Source organism: Lycium ferocissimum, chromosome 8 (genome assembly GCF_029784015.1).
Source record: "Lycium ferocissimum isolate CSIRO_LF1 chromosome 8, AGI_CSIRO_Lferr_CH_V1, whole genome shotgun sequence".
Classification (NCBI taxonomy): domain Eukaryota; kingdom Viridiplantae; phylum Streptophyta; class Magnoliopsida; order Solanales; family Solanaceae; genus Lycium; species Lycium ferocissimum.
The window spans coordinates 8,754,819-8,766,673 of NC_081349.1; the positions used below are offsets into that span (position 1 = coordinate 8,754,819).

At 32.9% G+C, this 11,855-nt stretch overlaps 2 protein-coding genes across 2 annotated transcripts; both read left to right on the forward strand.

Moving 5' to 3' along the window:
• Positions 1-4,941: 4,941 nt before the first annotated feature.
• LOC132067174 (glutathione S-transferase U17-like) lies at positions 4,942-6,328 on the forward strand. The gene is made up of 2 exons (XM_059460323.1): positions 4,942-5,259; positions 5,734-6,328. Exons 1-2 carry the CDS (start codon positions 4,942-4,944, stop codon positions 6,097-6,099), a joined length of 684 nt encoding a protein of 227 aa, XP_059316306.1. The 3' UTR covers positions 6,100-6,328.
• Positions 6,329-9,055: 2,727 nt separating this feature from the next.
• LOC132066000 (glutathione S-transferase U17-like) lies at positions 9,056-10,925 on the forward strand. Its single transcript, XM_059459408.1, has 2 exons — positions 9,056-9,876; positions 10,551-10,925. The coding sequence occupies exons 1-2, from the start codon at positions 9,510-9,512 to the stop codon at positions 10,922-10,924; spliced, it is 741 nt and encodes a 246-aa protein (XP_059315391.1). The 5' UTR covers positions 9,056-9,509; the 3' UTR covers position 10,925.
• The last annotated feature ends 930 nt before the right edge of the window (positions 10,926-11,855 follow it).

The window sequence follows — 11,855 nt, forward strand, 5'->3', positions numbered from 1 at the left end:
GAAACAACAAGGAGAAGAAGAACAAAACAACACCAAAAATCATAATTTCACAACCACAACAACTATTTACAAACTCACAAACCCCAACAAGTGCAACAAATACACGAAACTACAACAAAACAAACAACATTCAAGACAAACCCATGCTCTTCTTCATCTTCTCTAACCAAAATCATCATTTTCACACTCTGATTTCAAAACCCTAACTTTTGAACCAAGTGGAAAAAAAAAAAAAGTTTACCTTAGAATGAATAGAGAAGCAACAGTAATGGAGAGAGAGAGAGAAATGAGCGACGACGAAAAGAATGGAGAGAGAGGAATGAGCAGCAACAATGGTGGTCGCCGATTTTTTGCAGCAGCAATGGAGAGAGAGGAACTGAGGAACTGGGAATTGTTTTTTTTTTTTGAAATAAAATGAAGAAGTAGTTGGGATCGCGGGGGGAAGTGGGTTGGAAGAAGTTTTTGTATAATGTGTGTGGGTTAGAAGAAGTTTTTGTATAATGTGTATGGGCTTTTGTGTATTTTGTAAAAGATTATAAGTTTTAAAAATTATAATTCAGTCCCAACTTAAGTAAATCACATTTTTAATACAAGTTTGACCTTGGCTGGTCAAACTTGTCACCATTTCTAATTAGGAGACTTTTTTGTCACCATAAGTTTATTCTTCCAAGTAAATTGTCTCAACTTTGATTGCTGCACTTGATTCTTTTTATTCTCTCTCTCTCTCTCGGTGATTTAGTGGTTTCCTATCTTGCATAATGTTAGAAAGAAGAGAAGAATAACAGAGAAATTAAGGCTTTGAGGTGTGAAAGATCACTATTTTTCAAGAGTTATTGTCTGTTTATTCTTTGGGATTACAAGCAAATCTCTATCAGAATAGAACAAAGCTTGAAATCATATATGCAAATTCTGTTGCTTCTTCAGGGATGAGTACGTACTTATAGAAGTTTCAAAGGAGACTGTTTCTGAAGAAACGCTCCTTTTATGAAGAAACGCTCCTTTTCTGAACAGACGCAATGTTTTGTTTTATTTAAAATTTAAATATTAAATTCAAATTTTAAATAAACAAAAAAACTGTTCAAAATAAATACGAAAATAAGACCTTTATTTAAAGATCCGTCCAAGTCCAAGTCATTTAGATATATAATCTTGTATATATATAATTGCAGGACAAAGGCCCGGTGATGTGACACTCTGCTAGGCCAGAAACTCTATTTAGCTTTATTCCCAATTTTTTTGCCTTTATTCTATATTTTAATGTATCAATTAATTAGTAAACAAAAAAAATTAAATGATGTATCCGTTTGGAGTAGTCGTATGACTTGTATCCAGATTTTTAAACGTTGCCTTTATTCTATATTTTAATTTAATGTATCAACTAATTAGTAAAAAAAAAGTTAAATGATGTATCCTTTAGAATAGTTGTGTCCAAACTTTTAAACGTTGCCTCTCTTAGTTAGTTATATTGAGTTAATCCCACCCATTCCTATACCCACGTTATTTTCACCATTCAATGTCATTACTTTCATCGCCATCCATTTCCACTGCCCATTACTTCCAATATTCAAAAGACTTCTTCCATTTGTGAGTTCCCTTCTCAAGATGATCCCAACACTTAAACAAGAAGTTGTCAAACACCATAATATATTAGTCTTCAATCATGAGACGGTGCTGAACAGCGTCCATGTTTGCATCAGGAGCGGCATCATCCATGTTGTAGTAAAGGCGGAATAGCATTGGAAACGGCACCAGAGAGAGGCATTAGAAAGGGCACCGGAGAGACTCACTGAACAGGACTGTTGTAGTCAGGGACATTGCGGAGTCTTTCCCATCAATTGTTGAGATTCCTTGGATGCCGTTGGAATTGAAACAATGTTCCCACACGTGGAGGACACATTCATATCAAATCCTTTATGGAAAAAAAAAAAAACAATCGAAAATCTACAAAGGTACTTACTGAAAGGCCTGTTTTAACTATTGCTCCTTCCAAATAAGCATATACGGCATTAAGTTTGATACCACTGAAATTATGCTCATTACTTTGCATGAACTGCTGCTAAGAAATATGTTATAATTTTCCTCAGTTATCCCTTTTATTGATCAATAAGATGTGAGCACACATATAATGAAGATTATATTTTTCTTAGAGAGATCCCAATATAGCCTCGATGCTCAAAAAAACAATTCAAAAGTCTTGCCAACGGCTAACTAGATATATGTATCACAATTCACTAGATACATAAATTGAAAAGATTTCTTGAAAAAACTAAGAGATAATATTGAAAAACTAAATGATATTCTTGCTTTAAAAGTCAAGGAGAGTATCCTTGTGTTAATTCCAGATTCATCGATCTTATTTGTCTTTGGTGAAAAGGTTCTCTGCACCGGCAATAATGTGTTTTCACTTTGTTGAAGCACACATATAATGAGAGATGAATGGTTTGTTTAATTACAAATTGATAAAATTGATTTTAATTTGTCAAATTAGAGATGTAACATCTATATATTGATCCAAAGAATTTTATTTAATTATTCATAACCAAATTGGAGAGGGAAGCGGTAACATCTATATATTGATCTAGACTTTTAGTTAAGTCTTCAACACAAAATTGATATATCGGAATAACAGAGAACTCTAAAATTTAAATGACATTAATCATGTCAGGGCCAAGAATAAAAGAAACGACAAACTAAGAAAAAGAAAGTATAAGTAAGAGTTAGGATGTATATAGAATTTACTTTCTCAGCAAGAAAGAAGCGCAATAGCAAGGAAGCATGGATGAAAGCGCAATAGCAAGGAAACATGGATGAAAGCGCAATAGCAAGGAAGCGTGGATGATACGACCATTTAAAAATCAAATGGAAGGGGCCAAAAATTATCAACGTAAACTGATTCTATGAGTTTTTGCCATAATAATATCAAGGGAGGTTATGACCATTTGAGAAATCATTAAAAAGACTTTGAGAAAGTATCCAGCAGTCAAATTGTGAAAACGAAGGACATAAAGAGTTTAATTTTTTTGCTCTTTATTATGCTAATTATTAATGTTTCGATTTTTAACCGATCTTTCCTTTTTGGGTATGATTCTGAGTATTTTCAATATCCTATGATGTGCATGTATGATCTCCCTCCATTATTATTTTTCTCTTCAGTTTTTTTAATATAGGAATTGATGCTAGGAACTAATTAAGAAGAGAAAGCATCCCTTTTTAAAATTCTTGATTTTGCAGAAGCATGAGAATTTCACAGAAGAAATCAGAGGATAAAAACTGAGGATTTGACGGGTGTTTTTTTCATATTTATTTTCTCTACTAAACAAGAAGATATTAAAGAAAATAGTGAAGAAGCTATGTAAAGGTATTATTTATTCTACACAAAGCGTATTTTAAGCTTCCGTTGAATATGTTTGTTTAGTAAGCTTCAGATTTCATGTGTCTCAATGCAAAAATAGACATTGCTATAATTTTGAAAAGAAAACTTGACACTATCTTCCTAATGACAAAGTTTGTTGTGAATAATAAAGTGAGATGGTTGTTTATTATGAATTAGTTGGGCAAGACGATCCTTACGTATAAGCAACTCGAGTACTCCACCATTGTAAAGCTACAAAGTAATGCTTTGATCTAGATTAGCTTTCCTTTTTATAATCATATACATATACAACAATAACAACATACTCAGTGTAATTCCACAAGTGGATCTGGGGAGAGTAGAGTGTACGCAGACCTTATCCCTACCTTGAGAGGTAGAAAGAGCATTATTGAAAGACCTTCGGCTCAAGAGAAAGAATGACAAAGAAAGTACTCGAGAATCAACGAAAGCGAAGAAGCCATGGCAAAATACTATAGATAAGCATATGAAGAAAAGTAACAGTAACTGCAGCAAACTAATACAATAATTGAAGTACAAGAGACAAAAAATAATCACAAAAATATATAACAAGGACAAATGTTACAATCAAAGAAAGTATAGAAGATTAAGAAACTAAAGACTAATATTTTATATCATTGATTGAAGGTGCTTGACTATGTGACTCTGCTAAATATTTTAATTTTATGTTGAATTATCTCAACATTTCTAATTTTCACTAGAAAATGCCTTTGATTATTTTCAGTATTAATTTTTAGTTAGAATACTCTTCAAATATTGAAAAAGGATCAGTTGCAAGATCAAGATCATTCGCACGGACCAGTTTTCTAGTTAAATATATATAAATGCACATATCTTACAAATATGTCATTGTTCATTTTATTAGACTAAATGGGTTTAGCTTTATATAGCCTATACAATGGCCAGTGGCCATCGATGTGGGGCTCCCCACGTATTACAAACTACTTTTACACATAATACTCCATCCGTCCCATATTAGTTGTCTACATTATCATAAATATCCGTTCCAAAATATTCGTCCATTTACAAAATTAAGATAGAATTAATTAAGTTTTTCCTACTTAATTAAGTTTTTCCACTTTGCCCTTAACATTAATTGCTTTTAAAAGTAATCAATATTGATTAGACTGTAATTAATTGCAGATACATAAGATTAATGTAGTAAAAATATATTTCTATTTATGAGTTATTAAAAAGCGTGTAAAGGGAAAAGTGGACGAGTAATACGGACGGAGGGAGTATCACACGAAGGCTGAGGAATCGTAAGACAGGAGCAATATAGAAGGCGACTATAATAGATTTTTGAGTTTATGAAAAGAAGATCCCTATACAAAGAAGAAGATGACAAAACTTTTCCTGGTATTTGACATCAATAATAATCATCGTACATGTTGTTCCCACCTACATTGTTTATTTGGTACCAAGGACAAACCGGCATATTTTACAAGATAGTATTTATGTGCAAGAAGCATCAATTGATATTCTTAATAAGAGTGTTGTACTCAGCTCATTAGTTATTCCCTTGATATTAGTTGTTGAGAAAGCTAGTCATGGCAGCAGGTAATGTCAAGCTTCTAGGAATATGGGCAAGCCCTTTCGTGAACCGGGTTGAAATAGCCCTCAAAATAAAATCTATTGAGTCTGAGTTTATACAAGAAAACTTGTTAAACAAAAGTGAGTTGCTCCTCAAATCCAACCCTGTTTACAAGAAAATCCCAGTCCTGTTCCATGATGAAAAGCCTATTTGCGAGTCACTGGTCATCCTTCAGTACATCGATGAAGTTTGGACTAATGGTCCCTCCATTCTTTCTTCTGATCCTTATGATCGTGCCATATCCCGGTTTTGGGCAGCCTATATAGATCAAAAGGTAAGACTTATTTCATACAAATCACATGTCCTATAATTGGAAACAACTGAATTTTGTAGGCGAAACACATAGATAGCCACTTAAACTAGCCACCAATGATCAGATAAATACCTTAACTTTCCAGGTAATCAGATAGACACATCTTCTTGGCATAAATGTGTCTAGTGGGCACCCTATGTTGACATGGCGAGTCAAGTGTATTTCACGTCCATTTAAGAGAGTGAGGAGCTAAATCATGTTTTTTCTTTAAAGTGTTTAAGTAAGCTTGACATGTTGTTTGACTAATACTTAAAATCTACGATTAATTTCATGTATGGTCACCTGACCTTATTATACTAAAGTCATAGAACTATTTTTTTGTCAGATTAAAGTAACTGAACATCACCAAACTTGAAAAGCCGCTTGGACTAGTAGTTAAGTTCATCAAAATTTCTTCTTGAAGTGTCCACTAAATCCGAAGAAAAATGGTTGCAGTGGTTTCCGTTGGTGATGGAGCTTAGGAATGCGCAAGGAAAAGAAGCAAAGGAAGCAGTGTTGGACAAAATATATGAAGGAGATTTGCTGCTGGAGGAAGCTTTTATCAAGATCAGCAAAGGTAAATCTTTCTTTGGTGGAGATAGCATCGGTTACCTTGACATTGTTCTAGGGAGTTTACTTGGATGGGTGAAGGCGCAAGAGACAATGGATGAAGTGAAGATACTAGATGAAACCAAGATACCTAACTTAGCAAAATGGGATGAGAGATTTTGCTCGAACGAAGTTGTAAAGGATATCATTCCACAGCCTGAAAAACTTGTCGAAGTTTATCGGAAGTATAAGGAGAGCTTATACAATAAATAATATTGCTCTTTATTTGCCTGTTTTTATTAAGGAAAGTGTGTCTCAAGCCCCTTCCATAGGCAGGAAGTGTTTGTTCCGACATCTTGTTCAAAAGAAGTGAGAATAAAAGAAGTTTGTTCTTATTAATGAACTAAACAAATGAATATTATTTTGAATTCCAAGATGTTGATCTGCATTATACATATATGCTGCATATAGCTTTTATGATTTAAGAACTAAAATTACACTAAACTCTTCCACTACAAAGGGAAATACAATCTGGTCTGTCCACTATCTAATAGCTTCAGTGAGGAACTCTGCTTCGACGATATATTTAGGTTTGCCAGTTTTGAGTAGATTAGAAGGCAAAGAATGGAAATGCATGCTTATTTCTGTTTTAGTACAAGAAACAACAATGTCAAGTATTACAGTTCACATGGTGATGAGTTTTATACCAATGTTCGAAGGGAAGAAATCAACATCAATGGAAAGAACAGGTATAACAATCAGTATTATTCAACCAAAGTTGTAATACATATAGATTACCTAGATGTTTGACTATAATTTAGGTTCAGTCCCACGACCCGAGTTCAATGATGGGAATAAGCTCCGCACTCTAGCACTTTCAAGATGAGCTATGGTTGACTGAAGATTTAATTTAATGTGTTAATGAATGTTATTCTGCAAGTAGACTGAGGTTTAACAATGTCAAATGTTTTTAGAGGTTTTTGTAGAAAAAAATATTGGAAGATTTAAGACTTCAATGACATAGTAGAAATATAGTTTTTGTTTAACCACCACTTACAATAGTTGCAGATAAAGGAGTTCTTATAAAAATGGTAAGATTGCTAGAAAGATATGAATCTAAAGATGAAATCATAATGACATAATCCTTTTCAGCCCCAGTTTCAGTTATAAAATCTATTAAGAAAATGGCTATACAAATGGTAAGATTACACTTCTACAATAGTTGCAGTTCTAAAATATGTAAAAATGGCTCATCTTCTACAATTTGCAAGTAGCTTATACTTAAATTATCACCATGACAGGTAAATCAATTGCAGATCAACTAAATCAGGCTATAAATAAATACTAGTACAGTCCACTCTAGAACCTCTTGTATCAAATTCATCCTTTTCCGATATCAAGGTTCTAGTTCTGGTAGTCAAGCCATCACAGCAAGTGATGTGAAGCTGCCAGGTACATGGTTAATCAAATTTCATGGCATCAACTCATAAAAAAAAAAAAAAAAAAAAAAATTAAAAAAAAAAAATTGACAAAAGTGAGCTCATTCAAAACTCTAATCCGATTCATAACAAGATTCCAGTTCTCATTCATGACCATAGGCCTATTTGTGAGTCACTTGTCATCATCCAATACATATATGAGTTCTGGAAAGACAGCTCCTCCATGTTTACTTCTGATCATAACAATAGCGCTATTGCCACATTTTGAGCAATCTACATTGATGAAAATGTCGAATTGTTCAACACTTGCCACTTGTTTTCCAAGATCTTTCTGTCTTGTTAGTCTGTAAGAATTCTTTTTAAGTTGAACTGCTTCTAAAGATTTTTTAAGTTTAGGGCGATAGCCAGCGTAAAACTAGTCAATTTATGATGAAATCTCGTGATAAAAAAAATACTTATTTATGGTTTCAATCAGTGTTTTAAAAGGCGGGGACGTAAGACGGGGTGTTTTACATATGCCTATTTATGGGGCGTAAGCCCCATGGATATTTAATTTTTAGTATTTCATAAAATAATATAATTATAATAAATATTTTTAAATAGGTAAAATTACATAAAAATAAAAGAAAACTGTAAATAAATGAAATATATATATAGAGATGTGTTTGATCCTTACAAAAAACTAATCAAAGCAATCCATTATACGCCACTTACAACTTGTAATTATATATAACATAATTTTACAATTATAAACAATATAAATAAGAGCTATTATGAAATAAATATTCTTAACTTTTAAACAATGAAAAAAATCACAATTTCTTAAAACAATATTACTATCATACTATTCATTTTATCTCCCTATAAGCAAATAATCAATAAACTTTATCAGTATTATAATTAAAACCTAATTGCTTCGTGAATAAAAATAAAATTACTTTCAAATAATAAAATAATAAAATATGATAGTTTTGATATTGGACAAAAGACCAATGATATATATATATATAGTGATATTCACCCTCACAATGTTCTCAAATAATAAATATGCAATACTACGACTTGTTATTTGAGTTACACTCAATCCTCTTATTTCTATAGATGAAAAACTATTAAGTATCATTCATTTGTTAAAGAATTATGAGGGTCAACGATTTTAATTAAGGAATATAACCACACAAAGGGGTTCAAAAATATAAAAAAAGCGAGCGAAGAAGCCTACTATATATACATAAAAAAATAATTTTCACGTTGTATATACAGTGTAATTTTTCGCCGAAGGGGTTCGCATGAACCCCCTGGCTCTTACTAGCTTTGCCACTGAATATAACATATAGTTTGCGTAAGAACTCTTAGGCGAGCCCCGAGAGTTGGGTATTAGGCATGTTTAGGACGTACTTTTAAAACTAAGCTCCGCACATGAGCCCCGGGCGTTTTGCCGTTTCAAGCCAAGACTCAAGTCAAGACTCAAGGCCTGCTAAACTGGGATGAGAGATTTTTGTTGGATGAAGCTGCTAAATATGTATCGCCAGAGCCTGAGAAACTTGTGGAGTGTCACAAGATTTTCAAGCCAAAGCAAAGGAAGCTGGAAATCATATGGCATTATGATTCATCACTCACAATATGATGCAAATAATTAAGAGGGATTATTCTCTGAGTTGTTTAACATGAAACACTTGAGTTACTTGAGGTCTTTTATCATGTGGATGATTCTTCATTCTTGGTAATTTATTGTACACCGCAATTATTTATGTTCAAAATATAATATTTGTTGAAATTTTTGTATCTTTCACAGATACATCTATATGTTGTATCGAAAATACTGAGTTCAGTTGAATATAAGCTCCATCTGTCTCCAGATATATCTAACTAAATTTGCTTCTATACCTGTATTCCATATGCCATATGGGCTGGCAATGCTGTGTGACCATGTGAGTCATCTTAGTATTATCTGAAACCAGTCCCAGTCTATTGCTTTCTTGTTTCACAACAAAAACCAAGTCATCTTATTTTTCTATGCTTGCTAAAAACTTGTTAGTATATGCCAAGTTAAACAAGTATCCAGCATTAGTGATACCACCTAAGTTATTAGTATATTCCAAGTTAAACAATTATTTAGCTTAGTGATATGATACCAATCTTGGCGTGAATCACTAAAATGCAAAAGCAGATAAGTTTTTGATTAACATTGTGTTTCATTAACATTTTGCTTCCACCAAGCAAATTATCAAGAATAATTTAGTCATGGAAACAAGTACTGTTAAGGTTCTAGGTTCACATCCAAGTTCCTTTGTAAATCGAGTTTTAATTGCCCTCAATGTTAAGTCTGTGGACTATGAACTTTTTCAAGAAGACATGTCCAATAAAAGTGAGCTTCTCCTTAAATCAAACCCTGTTCATAAGAAAATCCCAGTCCTTTTCCATGGTGACAATCCTATTTGTGAGTCCTTAATCATTGTCCAATATATCGATGAGACATGGACTAATGGGCCCTCCATTCTTCCTTCTGATCCCCATGACCGTGCCATCGCCAGGTTTTGGGCTACCTACATAGATGACAAGGTATTGGTTTCAACACAAAGCTTTCTGGTTAATTTCATGTATGATCACTGAACTTCATTCGCTATTTTTGGCCACTTTAAAGTACCTGCACTAAACCTGTTATAGCAATAAAGTATATTCTTGTCACAGTTAAAGTAATCGAACTAGGTAAGAATTGCTCACAAAATATAAATGACCAGAAGGTTAAATCATTTTTGGTCACATTAAAGCATTTGAACTTAACCTAATACACTAATAAAGACAAGAAACTATTTTGTCATATTTAAAGAAATCGAAATATGGGAACTGCTCGGAAAATATAAATGATCGGAAGGTTAAATTTCAGACATTGAGTAATCGTTTTTTTCTTTTTCTCCTTTGTTTCATTTAAATGTTTTTCTAATTTTCTTTTATAATATAAAATATGGGTAGTCAAAATTCTCACAGGGTAGATTTGTTTATTTTCTGTTAAACGTATTTTCTGAGCCGAAAATTTGACCTTCCGGTCATTTGTATTTTTCGAGCAATTCACTTAATCACTCATAGTTCAGTTTAATGATTAAAAAGAATTACTTTACTGGTTCAATGGGTAAATTCTGTTACTTTAATATGACCGGAGAAAAAAAATTTGTGACGTTGTTGTTAAGGTGAATAAAGTTTAGTGACGTGAAATTAACCCCAAGTCTTTGTGTACAAATAGATTACTTCCTTCAAGCTAATAAAAGTAATTGAATAAAATTGCAGTGGTTACCTTTGATGTCAGAGCTTGGGAAAGCACAAGGAGGGAAGCAAAATCAGAAGTACAAGAGAAACTAATAGAAGCACTTCTACCTTTAGAAGAGGCATTTGTTAAGTGTAGCAAAGGGAAATCTTTTTTTGGTGGATACAATATTGGTTACGTAGACATTGCTTTGGGATGCATTTTGGGTTATATAAAGGCAATAAAAATTATGTTTGGAGTAGATATTTTTGATGTAACAAAGACCCCTGGTTTGGTTAATTGGGCTGATAGGTTCTTGGAAGACAAAGCTGTTAAGGATGTCATTTTGAAGCCAGAGGAACTTGTTGAGATACTCAAGGTATATTTGGCCAAAAGACAAGTTGCTAATGCAAATTAAGGGGTGGTGTTTTTCATTTCTATGTTTTATTTTTGGGTAATAAAAATTAAAAATTATCTGGTGAAGCATATGATGGGCATTTAAGAAGGAATTTGTCAATTAGTTGGCTTCACAATGATCAAGAATGTAATGCCAATATGCACAACTTTTTTATGAATCAATTTCAAATCTCTGAAGTTGTCTTTGAGAAAGTGCTAATTCAACTTAATCCATTGCTTTTGACTTGAACCATCTAAAGATCACACTCATTCTGACTCACTAACTCTAAATCCTGATTTGTTTTTAAGTTAGAGACACATCAAAGTTGTGCAAAGTAAAATTACGGTTTACTGATTGATGAACCATAAATCTATGAGAGGCTACCATATATGTGGTTATTTTGCTTCCTACGCTCTTAATACTTTAGATGAAGACCTATTACTATAATACTATGAGGTCTTGATTTGATTTATCTCCATTTCTAGAATATCACATGCTCACGACTTCATGAGGCCTTTGATCTTCTTGGTCGCATTCTCGATTCTCATTTAGGTAGTTGTGATTGTTTGTCATTGCTAGCTATAGCTATATCATAGGAACGTCAAATAGAGGTCTTAACTATTAATACTACTAGGTTTGGATTACTAACACTATTTGAGTTATTTGCAACCAAATTTGCCACATACTCCTATACTTCTTTTTCTGCTTTAGGTATTCAATATCAAAAATTTAGTGGTTAGATTAATTCAGATTCGCGTTAGGTAAATTTACTAAGGAGTACAACGCTTGTTATTAAGAAGTTTTTCATTCTCGGCATCGAAACCGAAACTAATTTTGATTAAGAGTGAAAACCAATCATCCTATCCCACCCTAGATGTTCTAATTTGCAAAAGACAAACTTGTACTACCATTACATCAATTTTTGATGGAAGTACCGTCTGGCCATGAGAAT